Source organism: Triturus cristatus, chromosome 3_2 (assembly GCF_964204655.1).
Source record: "Triturus cristatus chromosome 3_2, aTriCri1.1, whole genome shotgun sequence".
Classification (NCBI taxonomy): Eukaryota; Metazoa; Chordata; class Amphibia; order Caudata; family Salamandridae; genus Triturus; species Triturus cristatus.
The window spans coordinates 318,287,137-318,314,530 of record NC_140584.1 but is presented as its reverse complement, the minus strand read 5'-3'; the positions used below and the strand labels follow the sequence as shown (position 1 = coordinate 318,314,530).

Genomic DNA, 27,394 nt, shown 5'->3' with positions numbered 1-27,394 from the left:
GTTTATGGAAGCCAAAAGCGTTATTTGTTCAGAGTTCTACCATTGGGTGTCAGACAGTCTCTTGAGTGTTCACCACATATCATCGGCGCAACAGCATTTATGTAATTTCTTAACTGGAATAGATGATTGCAGTGCCTCACTCCGATGCAACAATACATCCAACTCCTCTGTACATTGGGGTTCGCATACTGTGCCAAACTATCTCACCTTTTCCGCCGCCAGACACAATGGTTCTTGGAAGCCATAGTCAATAGAGACCGGCAAAGCCTACACCTACTACAAGAGAGTGATGACATGTTAAATGCGGCTTCCCGTTCACCAGACTTTGTGTCTTCTAACAGTGAGAAAGATAATGAAACTGTTGCAGCTTATTGCATCTTGTATTGTGATGGGAATAAATGCTCGGATGCATATACATCTTCTGCAAGAGTGTCCTGCAAGGCAGTGGTTATAAATAACTGGTCATTAGGAGGATCGAGGGTTGGTGGAGCCCAGGGTGCAAACTGAAATAGTAGAACACCTAGAACATGTTACGGACAGGTCATTTTTCGACCCATAGCCACAAGTGACCATCAACACAGACTTCATACTCACAGGTGGTGAGGGAGTACACCTGGGCTAGTACAAAATGCAGAGCCAATGTTTTCCAAGCAACAAGGCCTGTGCATCAGCGCTCTCAAATGGAAGGCAGTTCAGTAAGTGCTCCACTAGTGTTTTACAGCTAGACAGTGCTCATTCATGCAGACAACATGGCCACCACATACTATCTGCCTAAACAAGGGGGCATACACTCACCAAGGCTTCCAAGCTTAGCACAGAGAATATGGCACTGGGGTGTTTGTCATCCGGTCCTCATCCTGGAGGAAGACCTCTCAGGAGCGAACAGCAACTTTGTGTACCTGCTCAGCAGACACATCAGCAAACACCTGAAGAGGATCTCCACATCTAGGTCATCCAACAATTGTACCACCTCAGGGAAACCCCAGTAGCAGATCTGTTTGTCAAGCGCTAGAAAACAAAATGTGAAAGCTATGCCTCCAGGTACCCACACACTCAATTCATGGGCAATGTTCTCTGGATGAATTGGTCCGGAATATTTCCATATGCCTTTCATCCACTACCACTCATTCAGAATGTAAAAATGAAAAAGTATCGAGCAGCAGTGGGACTCTTCGTCATAGCTCCCACTTCGATATGGCAGAAATGGTAGTAGCTGGTTGTGGAAATGTACATATTTGCCCACCAAAAGCTGCCTTTGTGTCTGAACCCCTTCATGCTGCACCACGATTAGCTGCAACGCCCCTAATGGCTGCAGCATGTATTGTGCCATTAAGGGATCCCTCACCTAACTCATGCAGACTGCCATTGCATGCTGCGGGTCTTGGTGCAGCTAAAAGTGAAAATGCAACATGACACACATTCCTGTGTGCCATGCCAGCAGACACTGAATACAGTATAGGTAGTTCACCCCCTACAGCAGGCCTTACAGCCCTAAGGCAGGATGCACTATACTACATGTCTAGGCATATAAATGCATGAGCAAATATGCCCTCTTAGATATCACTAGTGAACAGGTAAGCCATTTTAAGTATGTGTGGTGGACACTAGTAAAAACGAGTTCCCCAGCTACATGATGGCTACGCTGAAATCTATGGTGTTTGGTGTCAAACACCTTGTATTAATAAGCCCACACTGATTCCAATTGTGAATTTATCAATACATGCTCCCGGAGGACACCTTAGAAGTGCCCTCTGAAAATCTTTCAGCCTCTAGTGTGCTGGCTGACTGATGTCGACCAACCTGCACCACAGACATGTATCTTACCCCCTGCAGGTGAGAGCCTATGGTCTCTGAGGGCAGAAACAGTTCCTTCTCTGGCCGGAGGTGTTGTCACGTCCTCCATGCAGGATGGCTAAGTTATCAGTATATTAAGGCAGATGGCTTTAAAGGCCTCTCCCACCTTTGATATGTGACCAGGACTTCCCCAGACAGGGGAAATGCCAACCCCATGCCTTGGGCCCATTTGGTACCAGGACAGGAGGGAAATTAGATATGCCGGGAGGGGTGGTGCACTACCAGGCCAGTCACACCCCTGAGGTGAGCTGCCTGATTTGCCCCACCCCGCTTAGAAAAATTCCACCATCTTGGTGATGGGAGAATTAGGAACTCTGGCACAGGGTTATGCTCATTTCCCCAGGAAGTGGTCATATAGGGGGTGTAGTGACCCCAAGGGTAAGTAGCCCATTGACTACTACCCTTCACTCCCCTTAACACCCCTAAATCTAGCATTTAGGGGAGCCACTGGCACCAGGAATCAGATTGTCACCCTAAGGACAACGGAGAGCTGTCCAAGAACTGAGAAGCAGCAACTGACTTGGAGCCAGCCCTGCCAGCAAGTCGGCCTGCCTGCTGTCCCCGACAATTGCACCAAAGACGACTTGTCCTGCAGCTGCTCTGCCTCCAAACGCCTGGTAGGAGTACCACCCTTCGGGGAGCAACCAGCACCGTCAGCGGATTAGTGGAACTACTTCCCTGCAAGCACCCAAGAAGAATCATGAGGACTCTGGACTGTGAAAATACAACACCGGGAAGCTCCACTGCATCAGTGACCACCAGCCCAAGTCGAAGTGGGCCAACGGTGCCAACAAGGTCTTGAGAGTCCCCAGAGGGAACCCCCACCTTGGGTTTGCCCAGACTGGACTCCCAGTTGCCGCCTGCAGCCTCTTTGTGTAAATCCCCTCAACACAAGGGTCTCCTGCAACATAGACCCAATGCCTAAAAGCACCATTGCACCTGAGCCCCACAGCCCGAGGAGAACTGGACCAATGGTGTCCCTACGTGCCCGAGTATCTCAAGGACCGAGCCCCCCTTTGGGTTCAACTGGTCTTGCCTCCCTGGGGCTTGAAGCCTCTTTTTCCCAGGGCCATTTCCTAGTGATACCAATTGGGCAACCGACGGCGAAAAGCACCTCTGCACTGGGATACGCCAGGGCCTACCAAGGTGACCTGTTGGTGCTACCATGGACCATGCCCCAAACTTACCTTAACTCAGTGGTCTTCAAACTTTTTGATGCTGTGCCCATGTGCATAAATAAACATCAATGAGGCCCTCCTCAGAAATCTTCTCAATTCTATTAAATTGGCAATGTTTAAATATGCATAAACATAATTAAACATTGCAGTTAAGTTCTGTTACCGTTTTAAAAATGCAATCTAATACATGATTGCCAAACATACTATTCTGATCAGGCAGGCCTTACTGACATGTAAAAGTATCCACAGTGTGATTATCAGAAATGGGGGTGGGGGTTTTGAAGAATATGTGGCGTCCCTTCCCTTTTGACACATACTCCCAGCTAGGATATAAACGACAAAAAATGTTAGTGATGGCCCAATGCTGCCCACTTTTTCCCCTGCTTAAAACAAAGTACTGCTATCAGCATAATGCTTCTTTTGGTCAGAGCCTGTTGCCCCTCTGGCATCACTTGAGGCCCCCTATGGGGCCCACCCCCCATTTTGAAGTCCCTGCCCTAACTCCACTCCAGAAGAGTGGTCCTGTAAGTCGCTGCTAAGTACCTGCATGCAGTATATGTGCTTTTCTCCATACGATAACATTACCACATGGTCGCAGTTCATTGCAAAGTGGCACCTCCCGCCTACTTAATCATTAGGCAAAACCATCAACTAATGGACAGCTTCACTTGGTAATGTGCACTGTCCCCCGCCAGCCATTGCTTAGTACCGGTGTGGAAGAGGAGTTACGTGTTGATGCCCATAGTTTAATTCCTGGCATCTCTGTGGAGAGATTTCCTAAAGCACTGTGCTGAAAGCTGAATTTACCAAACATTGTGGTGTTCACAGCAGCCGGGTTCCATCTCACACAGGTGCTTTATTTATTTTCCCAGAATGTTTGTGTTGGAGAATGACACTAGCTGAGAACAACAAGTAACTGTTGCGTGGAGCCGAGATCAACTGAGGCATGTTTTAGGTAGAGACGGACAATACAAGTGGATTTCAAATGTTTTCTTCCAAAAAATTATTTTAAAAAGTACTTACCCAATAACGAAGTTCTTGGTGTCTAAAAATATATAAAATGTGTGATTTCTCTAACCTGAGGTGGACCTCCTTATTGAGTGTCTGTGTGTGTCATTTATTGACTGTGTGTATGCAACAAATGTCTAACTCTCCTCCTTGATAAGCCTAAGGCTGCTCAACCACACCACCACAAAAAGAGCACCTTGAGATTGTTAAAGGAAGCCCCTGGCCACTCATAAGGGATACCTGGTCTCTCTGTATGATATGCCAAAAAGAGGTATATTGTGTAAAGTGCCAGCTTCCTACACACACATTTAATCACAGTAGCGTACCTGTGAGCTAAACAGAGAACACTTTTCAGTCTTCAAAATACCTGGGCCAAGCCCTTTATGGAAGACGTTAAAAGGGTGATCCCTCTTATAATACCACCAGTCCCTTCATAGGACAGTGACATTGTTCTTACTCCGCTAACGGGGGCCACCATTTGAGCCGTTATACTTGTTAGTTTGTCTTGAACACATCCTCGTTTTCTGCCTAAAGGCCCCTCATCTTTCCATGTCAATCAAACTATTGATTTTGCCAAGTTTTCCCCCTCAAACTCAGTCTGTTGTAGAAAGGGCCTTACAAATTTTGAGGGTTTACAGAGCCCTTATGTACTACATTGACTATCACAAATTCTTTAGAAACCAATTTACAAAGCTGGCTTTGCCAGATGACTTGTCAGTTCTATTTGTTTGCTGTGCCAAAGCTAAACGCACAATACACTCCATGGGTAGTACACATTGCTCTTGGTCAAAGGGAGTCTCTGTGGCTTGGCAAGTCACACTTCAGCATGCGGGCATATGAAAAGGATTCATAATGGTTCACCACCTGCACTTGCACCAAGTATAAATCTCTGGACATTCAGGCTCAACTAAACTTAAAATTTGGGCTAACTGTTCTTGAAACTTTGCTCCAAACGTCTGCCATGCCTGTCCGCAAGCCCACTTTAGGGAGGAAGGTCCTGCTTTTCAGTCTATGCTGATCATGTGATCTAAAGCAGCACACTCTGCAAAAGTAAAACGTTACTTGTAACAATTGGTTTGCATCTTGTAGTGCTGGAAACTCACATGCAACACTCTCCGCTTCAAGTAATGCAAGCTTCACGGTACATATACACATATTTACTTACCAGTACACCTAGACTAAGCTGCTCCCCATCTCTACACCTACGTATTTTCATTTATATGGGAATAACACAATCTAAAGTGGATTCTAATAACGTGGTGCATTTCGGGATTCGGGGAGCTGTCACTAGTTAAAGTGAAACTGAACGCTATAGTTTGAAGAAAAGCAACTTGCAACACATGCGTCCTGTACTAAGTGGAGAACATAAAGCAGTAGTGGCAGTGTATCTTGTATGACGAATCCTTAGTTTGTCCAGACCTTTTTATCTGTCAGTAAAAGTGAGGCCTCCTGACCCCTTTCTTGTAAAGTTCTGCTACTATGTGAAACTCAGAACCTTGTTCTGACATCCTGCGTTTTTGCTTGCATTGTGTTATAATCTACTTGTTGGTTAATGCATCCTCCCTATTATTGTTCTCTGCCTTGCTGCTCAGGTGAGGTCATTTGAATGTTTAGAGTGTTTGTGCTTGAGGAGGGATCAGTTGGAGTGGATGGGCTGAGTAGCAAGGAGGCTGCTCCTGGTGGGGCATGATATGGATCTTACTATCTTCCTGTACCTGAAGAAGTAACCTGGTTACTGAAGATGGTCCTTGCTGGTGTTTAGTTCGTGTTGTGCCTTGTCTTTCCTTCCTTGTTTGCCTTCTTGGCCAGTGGGTGTGTTTGGGGGTAGTCATTGGTGCGTCTGTCTTTCTGCTAACTTGTTGTTTCTTTCGCCTTATTACTGTTTTCTTCTCATTCTAATTTCATTGTAGAAGAGGATGGGTTATTTCTGTTTGTGTCATTTTCCCATTGCTCCCTCTTAGTTTCCTCCACCTACCTCTTCGCTCGTTCCGGTCTTATCTGTTCTATCATTTCTTCTGTTGCATCTGTGTTCCTCTGTTCTTCCTTAATTGGGTTCTTATTGTTATATCTTATTTAGGTATTGGACTATTGCTTCTGTTATATAAGAAAGGAGGATATGTAGTGTCCTGCTCATGTTAATGTTCTGCCACTTTTCCTCCTTCTCAGCCAGTGTGAATGTTCTGTGTGGTGCACGGAATGTTGGAGTGATGATGCGATTGGAATGTTGGGTGCCTGAGAGGTTAAGTGTGACAGTTGAGAATGGGCAGAGCAGCAGGCAGGCTGCTCCTGGTGGGGCTGCTCTACAGAACTCTACTACCTGCTTCACTAGAACTTATCTACATGTAACCATCTTCAATAAATCTACTTGTACTACATCCTACCTGCGTGGACCTCGTTACTACACATAATATGTGTGTAATACACTGTGGTAGTAGAAATCTGTGCCTGATGTGAAGCCAGGCAACAGAAACCTGTGGGATTCCTTCTGGATGCCCTTGGTTTGGCACGGCACAAAATGGAGGATAAGGACAGTTTCCTAAGGTTTGAAGTGTATTCCCTACATTGCTGAGTTGGAGGGTGGGAATCCAGACACCGAAGTGAGGAGGATCAAGAAAAGGCTACCTTTAGAAATTCCATGATGACTTTGTTAGCAATGGCCTACTGATTATTTCTTCCTGAGCACTGCCATTTGATTGATGGGTGGGGCTGCAGTTTTTGTTGTGCAAGGTAATGAAGTTTCTAGGCTAGATTAGGGCTTGTCCTTTTGTTTGTCTCCGATTACTGCTTAAGAAGGCTGATGACCGCAGTGTGCAAAAAACTCACTTCATTGCCCATGTTATTGATGCTATTGCTTGGAGCCAGCCCTTGTGTTATCTGCTGTGATGGGCATTACCTTAAACAAGGCTGTGTCTGAAAAGCTGCCTGAGGAAGACATATGAAAGAAAACTTTGCCAAAGGGGTTCTGAAGTTTGAGACCAATGATCCTAATCTCCTGTCTAGAAAATGTGTATAAAAGTGGGGCCCAAGCCACCCCACTTTGCTCCAGGCACAGTTTCTCCAGTACCACCGAAGGGAGTGCTTCCCAGAGTGACCAGAGCTGGTTCTGTGTGAGTCAGTCTCTCAAAGATGGGCGACATCAACTGAAGTGTGCAGTTTCCTCTGTAGAAGCTGAGGGCCTGCCTAGTGCCTAGAACCCTGCCTGCCCCGCTCGAGCTTGATGGGGTTTGCCTGGCCCAAGAAAAAAGGTTGTCCAAGGGGAGAGGACCAGATTGTTCCTAATTTAGGAGACACCCAGAGAAACTGGAATGTCTGAGTAAGTAGGCCAGGGGTACCCATGCTGAAGGAAGACCCTCTGGTCTCTTTCCATGGTTTTCAGTGAGAATTTGTCTGCTTCGGCCCAGAAGAGTGCTGCAACTCTGTGTTCGAGGCATATGAGCTGCAGATTGTACACTTAGCATAGGTCGCCATCTGGTGTTGGGCCCGGATGTTTGCAGTTTGTTTTTCTTCTTGGACCGTGCTTGGAAGTCACGAGTTTGGTGACTCCTCCTTCGGTCCGTACTGCGCATGGGCTTCGGCTCCATCCTCAGATTGTTTTTTTCCGCCATCGGGCTCGGATGTGATACTTCGTGCTCCGGCTTCGAACTTCTACGGTTCCAGCCTCGACGGAAAATCCTCGATTCTTCGAGTTCCTTCATCATCTTCATCTCTCGAAGCGGCACTTTTTCCATCCCGTACATCGACACCGGCCTTCGGGCCCTCCGCGACTCCGGTCCCGGCCGATGGAAAGGACTCCGTTTAAAAAGTGCCCAGAATGTGGGTCTAAATTTCCCCACACCGACCTCCATCAGGTGTGTAACCTTTGCCTCTCTCCGGAACACGAGGCTCGAGACTGCCCCGCCTGCAAGTCTTTTCGATCGAAGAAAACGATCCGAGATCGAAGGGCTCGACGCACCATGGCGCACTCATCCTCGACAGTTCCACCGGACATCTTCGGAGACGACGCCGAAGCTTCGGGGCAGACACACACCGAACTGGGAGAAGACATCGTCAGCGCTTCCGAGGCCGACGACTCCGACCTGGACGACGTAACACCAGGACAGCGGGCCGTGAGTACAATGCCCCCTCCCAGCCCCGCACCGAAAACCAAAGAGACTCCGGTTACTCCCTCGCCTGCCGGCCTGGGCAAAACCAAAACCAAAGCCTCGATCACCCCACCTTCGGGCCCGGTGTCGAAGCACTCAAAGTCTCACGGCAGCTCGGGATCGAGCCAGCCGACGCCCGGTGCCGATAAACACCACTCGGCACCGAAGCCTGCAAAATCCAGCTCGACTCCGAAACCACCGGTGCCGAAGCCTGGACACTCGGCGCCGACCAAACACAAACAGAAATCGGTCGGCACCGACGCTCCGGCGCCGAAACAGCATTCGACGCCGAAACACACGGAGACCTCCAAAAAGCAGGGCGTACACAGAACATCGAAACCTCCGGTTCCGAAATCGCCGGTGCCGACAGACGACTCGGCGCCATTGGCTCTGTTTACACCAGACCCTTTACAAAAGACTTTGTCCAGAGATCCAAAGACTGGCCTTTTGACTGTGATTACTAAGAAGCGTCGCCTTGAGGCTCCGGCTCCTCCTCCTCCACCCAAAAAGAGGGACTCAGCCACTTCTCCCCTTAGAGTACCCTCCCCACTGCCACCCCCCCTCCCACCACCACCCCCTCCACCTTTACCTCTCTACGATCCGGCCCCATCCCCAGATCCGGATGACGGGGACCCGGACAATGACCCAGGGGACGCCCCAACGGATCCCACCCCACCACGGACCCCAGATCCATGGGAGGATTATAATAACCCTGATGTACCCAATGTACCTCAAGACGACCTATACCCATCAAGGCCGTCTCCTCCAGAGGACTCTTTAGGGTTTCACCATTTAGTGCAGAGAGCAGCACACTACCATGGGGTGGACATGCACACGGAACCAGTGGAAGAAGACTTCCTACTGGATACATTTGATTTACAAGATCGTTCCACTGCTATTTTACCCATGCTTAAGGGTGTCACCAAGCACGCTACAGAGGTATTCAAAGACCCTGTCAGAGCCAGAGTACTAAACCCTAGAATAGAGAAGAAGTACAAGGCGGCACCCACAGACCCTGCATACATCAAGGGCCCTGCTCCTCTAGATTCCCTAGTTGTCTCCACAGCTAGAAAGCGGGCTAACTCCCAATCCTCAGGAGATGCCCCACCACCAGACAAGGAATCTAAACTTCTGGACGCGTCTGGTAAACGCACCGCCTACCAGGCTGCAAACATGTGGCGCATTGCAAATACACAAGCACTGCTTGCGCGATATGATAGAGCACACTATGATGAATTAGAGGCTCTTATGCAGCACCTTCCAGAGAAATACAAACGCCAAGCTCATGACTTGATACAGGAGGGCAAACTAATCACAAACACCTCCATTAAGTGTGCCCTCGATGCAGCAGACACTGCTTCTAGAGCCATAAACACCAGTGTCCTGCTTCGCCGCCATGCCTGGCTCAGGATATCAGGGTTCAAGCCTGAGGTCCAGACATCAATACTTAATCACACCTTTGACCAGCAAACACTCTTTGGCCCAAAGGTAGACGAAGCGCTCGAAAAAATGAAGAAAGATACAGACACAGCGAAGTCTATGGGAGCGCTCCAGACCCAAGCCTCTAAGCGTTCCTTTCGACGCTCGTCCTTTCGTGGCACAGGTAGAGGCTCCTCCACCGATAATGCCTCTACCTCCTACAAATCCCCTCCTCAAAATACCTTTTCAAAGGGCAACCAAAGAGGTGGCTACAGAGGCAACAACAATAAGGGCAGGGGCAAAACCAACAATACCCGTTCTGCCACCCCACCCGCACAATGACTCCCCTTCCCTCCCCCCAGACCATTCCACTCCGGTCGGGGGCAGACTACAAGATTTTATCCACGTATGGGAGTCCATAACATCGGACAAATGGGTGACCCAAATCATTCGGTCAGGGTACTGCCTCGAGCTAACATCTACCCCACCCAATATCCCACCAAGGCACCGTCCAATGTCCCAAGAGCATTCCACACTGCTCAAACAAGAGGTACTCTCGCTCCTCCAGAAACACGCCATAGAGCAGGTACCCGACAATCAACGAAATCTAGGGGTCTACTCCCTATATTTCTTAATCCCAAAGAAAGACGAGACCCTCAGACCCATTCTGGATCTCCGGCCTCTAAATGCCTACATACATTCAGACCACTTTCACATGGTCACCTTACAACAAGTCCTCCCACTCCTCTGCCAGGGAGACTTTCTCACAACACTGGATCTGAAAGACGCGTACTTTCACATTCCAATACACCCCTCTCACAGAAAATACCTCAGGTTCGTGGTGGACGGGCAACATTACCAATTCAAGGTTCTCCCCTTCGGGGTCACCACTGCACCACGGGTGTTTACCAAATGCCTAGCAGTAGTAGCAGCACACCTCAGACGTCAACATGTTCACGTCTTCCCTTACTTAGACGACTGGCTCATAAAAGCCGCGTCCTACCACCAATGCGTGCAACATACAAACAGCACCATCCAACTGCTTCATCAGCTAGGCTTCACGGTGAACTACCAAAAGTCCCACCTCATACCATCTCACACAAAGCAATATCTCGGGGCCACCATAGACACCTCAAAAGGTATTGCCTATCCAAACTCAGCCAGAATCACAAGCATTCTAGCCTTACGCAAAATATTCCTTCCTCAACACTCTCTACCAGCAAGAGTGTTTATGAAGCTCATAGGGATGATGGCGTCTTGCATCTTCATAGTGCCCCATGCAAGACTCCACATGCGTCCACTTCAGGAGTGCCTAGCACAACAGTGGAACCAGGCCCAGGGTCAGCTGACGGATCTGGTGTTGGTGGACGGCCGCACACATCACTCTCTGCAGTGGTGGAACACCACAAACCTTTCCAAGGGACGGCCGTTCCTGGACCCGGTTCCCCAAGTGACTCTAACAGCGGACGCATCGCTCTCCGGCTGGGGAGCGCACCTCTTACACCTCACAATGCAAGGTCTATGGACGCCACAGCAAAAAACGCTCCACATCAACCATCTGGAGCTTTTGGCGATCTTTCTAGCCCTAAAATCTTTCCAAAAGCAGATTTCAGGCAAAGCAGTCCTCATTCGCACAGACAACATGACTGCGATGTATTATATACAGAAACAGGGGGGGACACACTCTCCCCAGCTCTCCCGCTTAGCCCAGAGCATATGGAGATGGGCAATTCCCCAAAACATTTTTCTCCTGGCACAACATGTTCCAGGCGTACAAAACACCATAGCAGATCTGCTCAGCAGACAGACTCAACAACTACACGAATGGGAACTGCATCCACAAGTTCTTCACCCATTCTTCCAACAGTGGGGGCATCCTCAAATAGACCTCTTCGCCACCCACGAAAACAAAAAATGCCCAAGCTTCGCCGCCAGATACCCACACCCATTGTCCAAGGGCAATGCGATATGGATGAACTGGTCAGGCAGATTTGCATACGCCTTTCCACCTCTCCCACTAATTCCATTAGTGGTCAGGAAACTACAACAGCACTCCCTCACACTCATTCTGGTAGCTCCGACGTGGGCCAGACAGCCGTGGTACACCACGCTACTACAACTATCAGTGGTACCACATCAAAAACTGCACCTTTCCCCATGCCTCCTAACCCAGAACCATGGAGAAATCAGGCACCCGGACCCAGCTCAGCTCAACCTGGCGATCTGGCTCCTGAAATCTTAGAATTCGGGTACCTTAACCTTCCCCCTGATTGCATGAACATCATCATGGAAGCCAGACGTCCTACCACTAGAGCATGCTATGCCGCAAAGTGGAAAAGATTTGTAATGTACTGCCGTAACAATACAATCAACCCTCTAGATGCATCCATACAACACATCTTATGCTATCTGCTCCATCTTCACAGGTGTAACCTAGCGTATTCATCCATACGCCTACACCTAGCAGCGATCGCTGCCTATCTACAAAACAGACAGCATTTGTCACTCTTCAGAGTGCCCGCTATTAAAGCCTTCATGGAAGGCCTTAAACGAGTAATTCCTCCCAGGGCACCACCCTCCCCTGTATGGAATCTAAATTTGGTCCTTACACGACTAATGGGTCCGCCCTTCGAACCAATGCACAAATGTGAGCTACAATTTCTCACCTGGAAAACAGCTTTCCTTGTAGCTATCACTTCCCTTAGAAGGGTTGGTGAAATACAAGCGTTCACCATACAGGAACCTTACATACAAATGCATCACAGCAAGGTCATACTTCGAACTAATCCGAAGTTCCTGCCCAAAGTCATTACCCCCTTCCACCTCAATCAATCAGTGGAATTACCTGTCTTCTTTTCGCAACCCCAATCTGTTGCGGAAAGGGCCTTACACACACTAGATGTGAAAAGAGCGTTGCTATATTACATGCAAAGAACGCAACCCTTCAGGAAAACCAAACAGTTGTTCGTTTCCTTTTCTCCACCACATAAAGGCAACCCCATCTCAAAATCAGGGATAGCTAGGTGGATTGTAAAATGCATACAAATTTGCTATCAGAAGGCAAAGAGAACATTATCTGTTCCCCCTAAAGCCCACTCTACAAGAAAGTTAGGGGCTTCTATGGCTTTTCTAGGGAATATACCCTTAGATGACATATGCAAGGCAGCCACATGGTCTACACCGCACACATTCACAAAACACTACTGTGTAGATGTGCATTCCCAGCAGCAAGCTAGGGTGGGCCAGGCTGTACTAAAAACACTCTTTCAAACAGCTGCAACGGATACCGGTGGTCGCCGCTAAGGTTGGGTACTGCTATATAATCTATGCTAAGTGTACAATCTGCAGCTCATATGCCTCGAACGGAATATGCTACTTACCAGTATGCATCTGTTCTTGGCATGTAGAGCTGCAGAGTTGTACACGCCCACCCGCCTCCCCGGCTACCTGTATCCGTTCCAGTCCATCTTATTTAGATACAACACACATGGGTTTCTCACTGTTATTACTACGCTCCATCATTTCCCTGTTGGCGAAAAACAATCTGAGGATGGAGCCGAAGCCCATGCGCAGTACGGACCGAAGGAGGAGTCACCAAACTCGTGACTTCCAAGCACGGTCCAAGAAGAAAAACAAACTGCAAACATCCGGGCCCAACACCAGATGGCGACCTATGCTAAGTGTACAACTCTGCAGCTCTACATGCCAAGAACAGATGCATACTGGTAAGTAGCATATTCCTTCCATAGGATCTGCCAGCATCATACCCTGAAGATGCCTGCAACTGCTGAATCTGATGGGATTTCTATGCCAAAGGACGCTGAGTTGTATTAGTCACATTGAAGAAACAGACTGAGCCCGACCTCCTATAGAACATGAAAGAAACAACAAGCAAGTGCAGCAGGTCTCTGCCTGCAGTCCGGACCAAGAAACTGTGGCGTGCTGACTCGTGCTGACTCGTGTGTGAAGTCTTGAGACTGATTCTGCCTGCAAAATGATGGTGGCGTGTGGTGGTGGGGAGGGTTTGTTGGTTGAGTTTTGAACTCACAACTCCCACATTACCTTCCTGAGGAACCTTGGACTGCTTGCCCTCGCTACCATGAGAGTCAAATGTGGAAAAGGTGATGCTTGGCTCACTTTGCAATTGGGCACCCAGGACACCAGTGACATACAACTTCAACCACCATAGTTGGGGAACAGTAACCCATTTTTGGCCTGTGCCGATGCTCATAGGCTCTGACTAACACTTCGTCTTTCAGCAATTTACATAAACATTTACTAACTTCATTGCCTTTATCTCTATCGTGAAGGGTAACTCAGACCGCAAATGCGAAAACCTCTGCCTAACCTAACAAAATTACTTTGACAAGAGTACCACAAAATAAATATTCACAAGCATGCAATACTCCTACCTTGGAAGGATCGTCCAGTCCATTAATGAAGGCACTAGTATTCAGCCTCTCAATAAAATGACCCCAGTTATTAGCTAAGATTGTAACTATATTGAAAGTTTCTTCCTCAATAATAAACAATCCTTTCACAACTATCCCCTTCATGTGGTTACAATGCTTCGTGAAAAAATTATCCTCTTGCTTCCTCAGTAAGAACTGAAGTAATGCTATCCTCACATAGCTTCCCCCCTCCCCCAAACTCCGACTACCATAACGCATTGTGTAGTAGGACTTGTCTATCTGGTGCATGTTTTGGGGCAGTGATGCCAGTCAGAAACTTGAGGCTTGGTTCAGATGAGGACCAAGAACTATGTCCCACATACAGAGATGGTAGGGAAGCAAGCTTGGCATCACTGGGGCTGGGGTCCCACTCTCAGACAGAGTGTGGGATCAAGTTCTATACTGTGGTGGTGACTGAATTCTGGTCTCCTCTTTATCAGTTGACATAAAGCACCACCAGATATTTGCCCTCTGTAGATCCTATGTTGCATGATGTGATGCAGCATGCACATACCGTAAATTATTTTTGGAGAGTCTAACATAGGAACATTTTTGTGCAGAATGTCTTTAACTGTACGATACACAATAGGGGCTTAATGATAGAATTCAGGGCATGACTGCCTAAGCTTAATCCTTCAAGCGTCATAGACCGCTTTACTCCCACAGTTTGGACCATTTACAAATCACCTTAACAGTATTTTATTAAGCCCTCTTGTATTCCACCTAACAAGTCACACTATCATGAAAGCTGACGCAGACATAGAACATTGTAATTAACCCATCTTAAACCCACCAGTCCCAATCCTGGACGATGGACATTAACCAAAGAAGGTGTTCTCTGAAGCTTTGGCGATAGGACTGAATAAATAATTGACTCGACATCCAGTAGAAGCCAGCAAACTAATAGCAGCCCTACCACTGCAGACGTACTCTTCTTAAGATAACTGGAACCCACAAAACTCCTCCTTTGATTGCCTCAAACTCTGCCCCAAATGTCAACTTAAGTTCAACAAATTAAATTACCTTATAGTTGAAAGGCAATCTGTCCTACTTGGTGCTCAACACCTAACGTTTACAGAACCCACTGTTATATTTATGGTAAATAAACTCTGCTGAATAGCAAAGGGCCATTGCAGGATGCAGTCTACGGGTTGTGTCGCGCAGGAAATGAAAACTCTCCTAAGGCTTTGAGGCGAGTGGATCAGGAGTTTGTCGCAACTTTCAGTAACCGAGTTGAAGAAAGTAATATAACAAAAAAAAAAGAAATTTAGAACTTTTGAAAGAGTTTAATCTATTCTTACCAGAGATTCATAGTCCATAACTACATATAGTCAATGGAGGTCAACAACTCGCCTTTGCTTGGTTGATTGGCTTGGTTTCAATTTTAGTCACATTATCCAAAATCTTAAAGTCTATGACTTAAGAAATTTATCTGAAACACTGCTATTGTTTCAGTTTTGGAAAGATCTGCGTTTTTAGACGTCATATGTGCAGAAAGATTAGTGAAGTAAGTTGAGGCTGCATTAGGCTAGAGAGCAATGATAAGACTAAGGAAAAAAAGCAATGGCTTTGCTTTCTGTTATGCTTGATGAGCCAGATTAGAGATTGTAAAAAATGTTTTCCTACTTATGCTGTAATGCATTTTGAGACGTATCTTCAAAAATATTAATAATGCCAACGAGAGAGTTTTTAACTGTTTGTCTGTTTCCAGGATGAGAAGGCCGTTGGGTTCATCAATGTGTCTACATACTACCTAGAGAGCGCACGGGAACCCAAGAAGAAGTAGTGAGTACCATGTAATTTCTCATAGTGTAATGTCGTCACTTACTGCCAAGCCTGAAAGTAAAAAAATCTTGCCTGCTAAATCTGTACCCATATTACAGCCTTTTTTTTAAAATGTATTTTTATTTGCATTTTCAACAACAAAACCAATACAATTTACTGCCGGTTGCATAGGATATAATATAGACGAGACAGCTCCCTTCCCCCGCAATGTTATCCAGAGGACCGACAGGTGTCCACTCTTTAGTGCTCGGAAATAGTCACATCCCTCCTCCGTCACAGCCCCCCACACACCCCAAGTAACCCTCACACCCCAAGCGTCGATGGCAGTGTCCCATTTTCCACCCCGGTGGCCGTCTCCTCCCAGCCATCTGCCGTGAAGATCAGTATTCTACAGTGCCTGAAGCGGCGTGTGAGCCAACCAATGTGTGAATGGTTCTGATATGTCCTTTGGTCGTGTACGCGCCGGCAGGAGCTCCCAGTATAGGGTGAGTTGTGTCTGGCAGTACACTACACTTTTAATCCACTCCCTAATGGTGGCTGATGTGGTAGCCCAACAGTGCATCGCCACCTGTCGCTTGGCAAGTAAAATAAGCATGGCTGGCAGCCGACGATGTTTGGGCTTAACCATATGCAAGATCCCCAGTAGCGCAGCCTGCGGTGTGCATGGAATCTGTAGTCCCGTGATGGTACACACCAGCTCCATGACCTCGGCCCAAAAGGAGGCCAGCCTGGGACATTCCCATGCCATATGCAAGAAAGCAGCTCCGCGTGCAGCACATTTCCAGCAATTATCCGTATCTCTCAAGCCAATACGATGAAGCCTGCTAGGGGTGCGATATGTCATATGTATGTATTTGAAATGTATCAGCCGGAGTCTATAGTTAGGGTCTCAAGCATTTTACAGCATAGGTCCCAGTGGACGTCAGTGATGTCAACACCCAATGCAGCACTCCACATACCGCGCGCCGCTGGGGTCACTATTGGATGATCACTTTGCATGCGCCCATATAAGCGGGAAAATAGTTTGCGCCCTGATTCTACCTTCAGTACATTCTCCAGGGCCAGCAAGCTCGGCGGTGGCTCCGGGAATGTAGGAAATAGTGCCTGACAGGTATGCCGAAGCTGATAATGGAGCAGGGTATCAAGCATCGTTGGGGCCTCTGGGGCGCACATGCGCTCCAGCGTGATGAAAATGTCGTCAGGGAAGATGTCCCCCGCCGTATGAAGGCCGCGCGACGTTGCGTGTTCTCCAGTTGTCATGCTTTGCAGCGGGGGCCACATGGGGTTTCCGCGCAGAGGTACCGATGTAGTGTAAAGGAGGTCCAGCTTGGCCCGGCGGCGCAACCCGTCCCAGGCCCATTTAAGCGCGTGTACCGTGTCAATTTCATTTCGCCTCCTCTTGTGCGGCGCATATAGGGCAGTGTTAAGCGGTATCGGGGCCACCATATCCGCCTCTATCGCCACATGCGGCTGAAACGGCGTAGGATGCACCCAATAGTGCAAAAATTGCGCCTGCGCACAGTAAGCGTACAGCGTAAAGTCTGGTGCCGTCATACCTCCCTGTCTCTGTGGAAGAGTAAGGGTCTCCCAGGCCACCCTCGGCTGTTTTCCCCCCCACGCCAGTTCGATCATCAGCGAGCGTACCTTGTTCAAAAAACGTTTAGTCAAGGGGAGTGGGACGTTAACAAATAAGTATAAGAGCTTTGGCAGGATGACCATTTTGGCCACAGCTATCCTACCCGCCAGCGACAGGGGCAAGTGTTTCCATCGGCTGAGCCTCTCCTCTATCCACCGCAGAGCCCGCCCATAGTTCTCTGTCCACAGTGTTTGCATGTCTGTGCTAAGCCAGACCCCCAGGTAGCGTACCGGACCTGTCGCCCATTTCAGCGGGCAATCTGGCGTGAAGCGGGTTGTCCCAGCCGTCAGAGGCAGGATGACCGACTTCTCCCAATTTATGGTCACTCCCGACAGCAGGCCATACTTTATCAATTCACTCGTCATGGGGGAGAGATTATCTTGTGGGTTGATTACATAAAGGGTAATATCATCTGCGTACATTGAAATGGTCAATGCCCGGGATGAAAATCCGATGCCCCTGTCCGCATGGTGCTGTCTAACCCGGGCCGCCAAAGGCTCTGTGGCAATCGCGAATAGTAAGGGTGACAGGGGGCAACCCTGCCTCGTGCCTCTGCTAATAGCAAAGGGTTCGGATACAAGCCCGTTCACACGCACACGGGCAGTGATGGTGGTATAGAGCAGTCTAATATAGCGGATAAAAGCTTCACTGACCCCCATCCTCTGTAGCAATGGAAATAGGAACCCCCATTCCAGGGAGTCGAACGCTTTTGTGGCGTCTAACAGCACCACCGCGGCCTTGACATGAGGGGCTAAATAGTGCAGTACCCCCAAAAGGGTACGTAAGTTGTGGGCCGTGGAGCGGCCTGGCACGAATCCCGACTGATCTGGGCGGATCATGAGTGGCAACACCGGCTGTAGCCGCAAAGCGAGCATTTTAGCGAATATTTTCACATCCTTGTTTATTAGGGACAATGGCCGATACGAGTCGCACTTCTGGGCATTTTTATCGGGCTTTAAGAGGGCAATAATGAGAGCCTCTCTCATCGTCGCAGAGAGTACACCCATCTCAACTGCCTCAGCGTATACAGCCAGCAGCCGGGGGGCCAGGAGGTCAGCATATTCCTTGTAAAACTGCGCTGGTAGGCCATCCGGCCCCGGCGCTTTGCCGGGTGCCAAGGACCCCAATGCTTCCTTGACATCCTCTAATGTAAAGGGGCGATCGAAGTACCCTTTTTGGTGCGCATTAAACCATATCAGCTGAACCGTGTCTAGGTAATCGGAGAGGTCTTCCGACGTGGGCACTCCCCGGGAGCGGTATAGGTGTTTATAAAAGGACCGAAATGTATCCAGGATCTCCGGAGGGGAGCACGCGTTGTCTCCCCGCGACGTTTCTATGGAGGGAATGTATGAGGAGCCCCTCTGCGAGCGTAACAATTGGGCAAGTGTTTTGCCCGAACGATCCCCCTCTCCATACCGGCGCGCCGTTGCATGTTTATGTAAAAATGTAATCTCTCTATCCGCCTCAGTTTGGTATTCTGTTAGTGTGGTGCGTGTGTCCGCTAGTGTGGTCGCTGAGGGGTCAGAGCAGTACTGTATTTCTAGGGCATGTAGGCGGCCTTCCAGTCTCTGGAGTGTATTTCTAATGTCCTTCAGCACTCTGGCCTGTCCCGCAATGCAGTGGCCCCGGATGACCACCTTGAACGCATCCCATAGGATGCCCACAGATGCCACCGAGTTCGTGTTTAGCTCGAAATAGTCTAGTATGTGTTGGTGCACCTCCTCACGAAAAACCTGATCCAGCAGGGCCTGCGCCGGCAAACGCCACGTGAATGGTGTGATGTATGGTTTGGGGACCTGTAGCACCAGTTCAACCGGGGAGTGGTCGGAAAGTGTGCGCGCTCTGTGGTGAACCTCGGACGTCCAAGCATGGACATGCGGGGTTAGGAGCCAAAAATCCAGTCTGGACCACGCTTGCCTGTGTGGGGTGAAGCATGTGCCCTCCCTCCCGTCGGGGTGTTATATCCGCCACGAGTCTAACAGGTTGTATTCCTCCATTAGACCTCGAAGAAGGTCCGCCGTGCGCGGGTGATGTGTGCGCGCCGCCCCCTCCCTGTCGTGTTCCAGCGAGAGCACCGCATTGAAATCTCCTCCCCATATGTACTCTCCTTCGCCAAGTGACTGCGCCTTGAGCCAGACAGTCCTGAAGAAACTAGGGTCATCCGTGTTAGGACCATAAGTGTTAATTAGCTTGTGAAACAGTTTCCCCCAGTAATATTAATATTAAATACCGTCCATCCGAATCGGCATGCACTTTAAATGTTTGCCAGGGCAGGCCCCTACGAATTAATATGGCCACCCCCCGGGAATAGCTGGAGCAGCCGGATGTATGCACCTCACCCCACCTGGCATGTCGCAATCTTTCCCCCGCTTTCTGTAGCAGGTGGGACTCCTGCAAGAGACAAATGTCTATGTGGTGTCTGGCCAAGTGCGCGTGAGTCAATCGGATCTTGCGGTGGTCGTTGAGACTGCGAATATTCCATGTCAGGCAGCGCAGCGCAGTCAGGGATGCAATGGGTGATGTGTCTTACGCAGCAGTGCGTCCATCTGCGGTGGAAGGGGCAGAGCAGACGGCAAGAGACCTATCGTAGCATGTCGCGCACTTAACTGGACAGCGTGTGTGGTCAGGGATAATACTGTGTCATCATTCAGTTGTACATTATAATGCTGCAGTTCAACAATACCAAACAATACAAACCCCCCCTCCCCTCCTCCCACTCCAACCCCCCAATCAGGTTGAGATACAGTACCCCTCCCAAAACTAACCCAAAAACAGAGCATTTGCACGGGAATCATCCCTTCGAGGGCGTGGGATTACCGGCACACTACCCCATCTAGAATCGATAGGGTGGCCGAACATTTTTGCCTTCCACAGTCACAAGCAGACCAAATATAACAGGCAATGACTTGCGCATCGCACAGAACAGCAGCGGCGCCCACCCTAAGGTCCAGAAGCATCAGTGGTCCGCGTGGCACCGGCCTCGGCGGCTGCTCCCCCCATCCCCCACCCACCGCAGTGATCAAGACTCGGACAGTAAGCAGAGCAGCGTGTACTTATCAACAGAGTCTCATGGCACCATTCAGAAATGCAGGAATTCCCCAGAAATGTCTGCCTGTTCATTCCACATCGCTCAGCCGGTCCACCGGGGAGGCCGCACGATCGACGCGCAGCTCCCCGTGCGTTCGTTCTGCTTTTCGTGCAAATTTCAGCGCCTCCTTCGCCTCCGTGAAGATCAGCGGCCTCCCTTTGTGCTGGATTTTCAACTTGGCAGGGTACAGCATGGCGTATTTGGTCCCCACTTTTTGGAAGATCTTTTTGGCCGGTATGAATTCGCGCCGTGCCGCCTGCACCGCCTGCGTAAAGTCAGGGTATAGGGAAATGGCCATGTTCTGAAAAGTGAGCTCGCCTTTTTCTCGAGATAGCCGCAGGATGGTGTCTCGGTCTCTGTAATTTAGAACTCGGGCAAGGATCGGTCGCGGCGGCGCCCCCGGCACCGGGCACGGACCCAGCGTCCGGTGCGCACGCTCGACCAGGAACATCGCCGACAGCTCCGCCCCAAACAAGTCGCGGAACATGCCCTCCACGAACTGTTCCATATTACCAATGTTTGTGGACTCTGCAATTCCAATAATACGCACGTTGTTTCTGCGGGAGCGGGCTTCCAAATCCTCGTTGCGCCCGCGTATCACCTCCAGGACCTTGCCCATGCGGAGCAGTTGTTCCCGGGTTTCACTGTGGCCCTCCTCGCAGTCTGCGATCCGCGCCTCCGACGCCGCAAGCCTCTCCTCGTGTTGGTCGACTGTGCGCGATATGCCCTCCATTCGCTGTGCCATTGAGTCTAATTTGGTGTCAATCTCCCTCAGGCAGCCCTTGAGATCGCGAAACATACTTTTTATGTCGTCTTCTTGCGGGGGTTCCAACTGCGTCTCAGGGACCACCGTCTGCGAGGCCGGCTCCACCTCAACATTCCGAGTGGATTTCCTTTCAAAATGCAGCTTCGGCTGCTTAGTATCCGGCTTCCCCATGGTCCTGCATGGGAGACTCCTCAGGAGGGGCCCAGGGGGGAAGGAGGGGGAGCCCCAGCCAGTCGCTCCAGTTATTTGTACACTGCCACACAGGTAGGCCCCACAGGTGCTCGAGGCCGCAGTGCCAGCCAGACGTCCGATCCCAGCAGGCCCCCAGCGCATGCAGCAAGTTATTATGTCCGTTCCTCTGCCCAGAGCCCGCGGCCCCCGGCCGCTATGGATGTGATCAGGCACCCCAGGTCTAGCCTGTCGCCTCCCCCGGACATCCGCAGGTGGCAGGGCGGGCAGACCAAAAGGCAGGCAGCGAGGCCACGTAGATCCGCAGCAGCCAGGCAGACGCAGGCACCATCGTCCGCTGTCCGCTCTCCGGCGGAAGCACCAGCATAGGCAACTCACACGGGCGTCTCTGCAGCGTACAGGCTGCTCCAGGTCTCCCCGCAGGTCCCCTCGTGCAGCGCCACCCTCAGGGGGCAGCCAGCTCACCTTCGCTCCGGTGTCGCGGATTAGCGATCAGGCCTCACAGGTTACGGCTGCGGCAGCGCTGCAGGTTCCCACTGCTGTTCCGCCCCGTGCGCCGGGCTGAAGGCCCGCGACCGGGGACTTGCGTAGCGGCGATGGCCGGCAAGCGCGAGGTGGGCGGGTCGCCGGTGCAGCGCAGGGCCAGTTCTCCGGAAATACACCGCCGATTCCAGCCGCGAAAGCTGCCACCGGGTCTCTGGATCGCCGGCACCTCGCTCCGCAACTTTGTCTGCCCTGACCAGGAGGCATGCACGGATGGGCCTTCGGATGTTTCGTTCGGCCGGCAGAGCCCCGTTACACGGCTGCCATCTTGCGGCTCGGCCACGCCCCCCCATATTACAGCCTTTAATGGGATACTTGCCACTAGTGACCATGGTCTTTGTTTGGCATGGGTGATATTTAAATTTCTCTGGCAAAATTCACATGAATTCTGCATTCCACAAAATTAGCAGAATTTCTAGAAATATTGTTATGCTTTTTTATTTTTTAACTAAAGGAGACTGGTTTGTGCTGAAAATGTATCTGTGGAGAGACATTTTCTGCTCAAATCACCCTCGTACCAATCACTGTAGACATTTTCAAGTATCCTCAAACTGCATTTTCATTTAAGCATTCAATTTAATTACATTTTTGTTCACTTTTGTCCAATTTTGCAAAAATACACAATTTTGTACACCTCTAGTCTGTGTCCATTTCTGTTAAATCCGTGGATAGCTGCTTTTTTAGGTCGAGCCTAGCGCAGCGTACATGCGCTGCTCTATGGGAGGCTTCTTGTGAGCACTCTAAACTTCTCCTTGTGGGGCTGTCTCCTCCCACACATTGGATTGGCCTTTGCGTGTGTCTCTCAATAATGAAAGCACGCAAATGGCCAAAGGTGGGTGCATGTCCCACCTCCTTTCCAATATTCACTCCCACTGCGTTTTGCTCTCAGAAGTGAGCAGCGGCGCGCAGGCTGGCCGGTGCATTCATCGTCGTGGATCAGGTTACTAATTGAATAGAACGCGCCGCTGTGCTTTTTTTAAAAAATGCTTGTTTTATTTGCCTTGGTTGTGTTCTCGGATTGTTGTGTTCTTCAGCTGTTTGAACCAAACACGCTTATCCGATGGTATTTTTAACTTTTAAACACAGTTAGCCAAGATATTTTAAGTTAAGGTGTAAATATAGCGCAAACTCGACCCGAAGGCTATCAGAGCGCTGAGTTGCGTTCCACACGGACTTGTTCATTTTGTTAGGCAGGAGAGAATAAGTGATATGCCCATTCACACTCTTATCTGCCTTGGAAGGTGTGGTCAGGGTGACTGGTTCAGAATTGCACAGATTTCTTGGATGGGCGGAGTTGTCAGAGATGATTCCTGTTTCAGACCAGTGCAGACACAAATCTGTTTTTACCTTAACATGGGTTACAGAAGGGGCCCGTTTTTGCAGCTGACCCGCACCTCACGCAGGCACCAGTGCATTTCTTCTGGAGCCCTACACACGCTGAAGCTTGCACCCTCGCTCTTCGGGGTATGTGTGTGTGCGCTAAAGTGAACTTTTACTTGGGTTCCTCTAACAGTTTCCGACCAGGGTATGCCTGCTGCTGCAGGAGTAAGTACAAGCTGTAGCTAAAACAGCGAATAATATAATGGCATAGTGTGTATTTGTAAAGCGCACCTTTGCCCTCCCCCCTAGGTGTCTTGGTGCTGATATGACAAACATTTTTTGCTACACAACCAAGTGGTACTGATTTTATCGACCTCGTAAGGATGAAAGGCTCAGTGGATCCAGCTTCACTGGAACCTGTGACAGTGCGGCGCGCCGGGTGGCAGCTGCATTCCTCGTTGTGGATCAGGTTACTAATTGAAAGAATGCGCCATCGTGCTTTTTTCAAATGCTTGTTTAATTTGCCTTGGTTGTGTTCTCGGATTGTTGTGTTCTTCGGCTGTTTGCCAAGATATTTTTAAGTCAACGTGTAAATATAGCGCAAACTCGACGCGAAGGCTATCAGAGCGCTGAGTTGCGTTCCACACGGACTCGTTCATTTTGTTAGGCAGGGGAGAATGTGATTTGTTCAGAATCACAGGATTTTGAGGATTTATTTATATTTATGCATTTGTGCGGTTCTGCAGGAACCTGAGAAGTGCATCTAACTCCAGTCATCCAGCTACTTATGTGAAAGGAGTGTGTGCTGCTGTTGGTATTTCTTCTTCACTCTCAAACTTTCTGCTGTCTGGACTCGCGACGGTGTCAGTTATTCAAGTAAATATATAAGAACACATTGCTCTACAACATAACTTAAATATATTGCCAATACTTCTCGCTAAACACTTATAACGTCCCAAAGGCGGGACCTATTGGCTATGCCAATGCTTGTTTTTTCTTGCGATCCAGGAGCTGTTTTTTGCTTCATGTATGTTTGGGGCCACAAGTTGGGGGCAATGTGATCACTTTCTGCCAAGTCCATGTCTATGTTTAAGATGCTATTTTTTGAGATAACTGTAAAGTCCTTTAACTTCTTGACACATCTGTAACAGCAGTCACCTCCTATTAAGTGTGTGACTGGGTCATTTCGTACCGGTGAAATTTCATTTTGTTGAACCCCTGCTCCATTGAGCAGCAATTTGTGAGGTGCACCTTGTGTCTTTGAGCAAAAACTATTAGGTGCACCATGTATCCCTCATTGAAGATATTTTAGGTGAATCATTTGGTTTTGATGGAAGTTATTTGTGTTTTGTCTTGAATCATTGGTTTTAGGTTTTAAAATTGTTTGATCCATCTTTGGGGAGAGAGATTTGTTAGTCATGTGATTTTCAACAAATATGTTTGTATGCATTCTAAGTCCTTGAGTTTATGTTGAGATGATCAGTCTCCTAGAGTGGAGGCGTTGTGTCTTTGGGGTTGTAATGCTTCGGATCGAGCCTGCGACAGCATTTGCTAGCGCATGCGTCTCGCTTGCAGGACACTCTTGTGAACAAAGAGGACTTGGAACCAGCCCATTGCTTTACCATTTTTATGTCTCGCCTGACCCCGCGCATGCGCTGGACTGACAAGACTTTTAGTGAGGGCTTAAAAAAATGCTACCATGGCCGGCCTAGAGCTTGAGAGCATGTGCGCGGGCGCGCGCAGCGCTTGATCGAGATCGCGATCACTTTCACTTTCACGGCCGCATGTCCGCTTTGATGTTCTCCGTGAGCAAATGCTTGTCTTTTTTCCTTTACTGATTTTCGCTCTTTCACTCTTCTCCCCTGAGATTTCCTATTGCTACCTATATATGCTTTCCACTCGCTCTTCCTTTCTGTTCCCTTTATTGTAGATTTTTCTTCTTTTGCTTCTCTTGCCTAGTTGTCTTCTCCCATCCCCGTGTCTCCTTCCATTATTCAAAGTTCCCCACTCATCTCTTCTATCTCACTCATTTTCACAGCCCCTCTTGTTGTAGATATTAATTTCCCTTTGTGACTCCCATACCTCTGTATCTCATTTGTAGCACCTCACTCTCTCTCTCATCTTTCCACCGATGACTCTCTCATTTTGTCTTTCTCTTCCCTCCCCCCCACGACCCCCCCCAGCTCCCCCTTACTGGTTTCTTTCTTTGCATCACAATATCCCCATCTTTCTTTTCTTGTTTGGAGAGAGTAATTGGCCAGGCAGACCAATCAGGAACAGAAGTACTGACAAAACAAAACACCTCCACACTTGCGTCTTAATTCTGTGGATGTAGACATTTGAAAACAAAATTATGCCAACAGGCGCATGTGGGGCAATGCACAATGTACATTTAACTCTGTTCTACTTCCTGGTAGCTGGAAGTAATTTGCAAGTTGCAAGTGCTGTAAATTTCATTCTGCCAAAGTGTGCTTCATATTACATCTCCTTTGTGAAAATCACTGGACTGGTGCATTTTGCAGAACACACTTGGGCATGTAATTCACAAACTGGTCACCAAACATTTTGTCTATTTTGCATTTGTACAGACACAAATTCAATAAGCACTACCTACAATTTGCAGAACTCAACAATGCTAACAGTTTTCTATAAACTCTGATTTGACTCATAGACGCTAATATACAATTAGCTAGTTGTTTTTTTTTAAATAGTATTTCAAATTTTAATTATAAAAGCAAAGTATTACAAGTATATCCAAAGATTACAAAATGCAGGTAATTTAAAAACATCACTGGTCCGAATCTGCAAGAACTAGTCACTTCCAAGTTGACCTGTACAATCAGTAGCACAAAAGTTAGTTACATGACTAATTAATAAAACATGAATCGGTTACATGACTATTGGAATGACCATATCACAGTCTAAAATTGTTTTACAGAGAGAAAAGATTTGCATTTTACATAAAAAATCTATTGGAAAATAACGCACCGGTCCCATTGTGACCAAGAACAAGTAGCTGTGACAAGGAACACTAGCATTCGTAATAGCATCGGTAACAAGCCTTGGCATAGCCAATAGGTCTTGCTTTTGGGACCTTATAAGTATTTAGTTATGCAGCACAATATCCTTGGTGCAACATCAGCCGTTGCATGGCTAAACACTTATAAGGTCCCAAAGGAGAGAACTATTGGCTATGCCAATGCTTGTTTGGCTTGTGTGGCACTCTTTTTTGACAGCCTCATAATTCGTCAAGGCAAGCCTAACATCATTTCCTTTCCTCTCTGTGGAGCAGGGACCAAGCACTGATTGATTCAACGTAATCAGCGCCCGTCCGCTGCTCCTAAAGTGATTAGGTTCGGTTTTGTTCTTTCTAACTTTCTGTGCCCTCCAAACAAAAGGCGTGTGAATGGCGAAAAATGCCCAGCTGGACAAACAAAATTGCAAAGATTCGTTTTCTATGGTTAACTTTCTTTTATTTTGCTAAGTCTTCTTTTTCTCTCTTTGCACCTGTAGTTTCTTGTGCTTTTGCTCGTGGGCACTTTTCTCGAAAGATGAGGATTATTTTATTGCAAAGTGACATTGCTTTTTATGTGTAATTTCTGCAATGATGCTTTAACCCATAATTGTACAGTTCACCCTAGTCCACCACACCCCAGTCAGCCCTAACCCAATCCACCCACTCGCCCTAATCCAATCCACCATCCTCCAATTTCCCTAACCCACTCCGCCCCATTCAAATCCAAAACAATCTGCCCCTCTCCAAATCTGCCCCTCTCCAAATCTGCCCCTCTCCAAATCTGCCCCTCTCCAAATCTTCCCCGCTCCAAATCTGCCCCGCTCCAAATCGGCCCGCTCTGATCGGCCCCGCTCTGATCGGCCCCGCTCTGATCGGCCCCGCTCTGATCGGCCCCGCTCTGATCGGCCCCGCTCTGATCGGCCCCGCTCTGATCGGCCCCGCTCTGATCGGCCCCGCTCTGATCGGCCCCGCTCTGATCGGCCCCGCTCTGATCGGCCC

The 27,394-nt window shown here is 48.8% G+C and overlaps 1 protein-coding gene across 1 annotated transcript in view; it reads left to right on the top strand.

Moving 5' to 3' along the window:
• The window catches only part of CNKSR1 (connector enhancer of kinase suppressor of Ras 1), a 455,956-nt gene that overhangs the window by 309,138 nt on the left and 119,424 nt on the right, over positions 1-27,394 (top strand). The window contains exon 15 of the mRNA XM_085647776.1: positions 15,764-15,837. Within this exon, the coding sequence (XP_085503902.1) occupies positions 15,764-15,837 (74 nt within the window). The remainder of the gene's footprint in view (positions 1-15,763; positions 15,838-27,394) is intronic.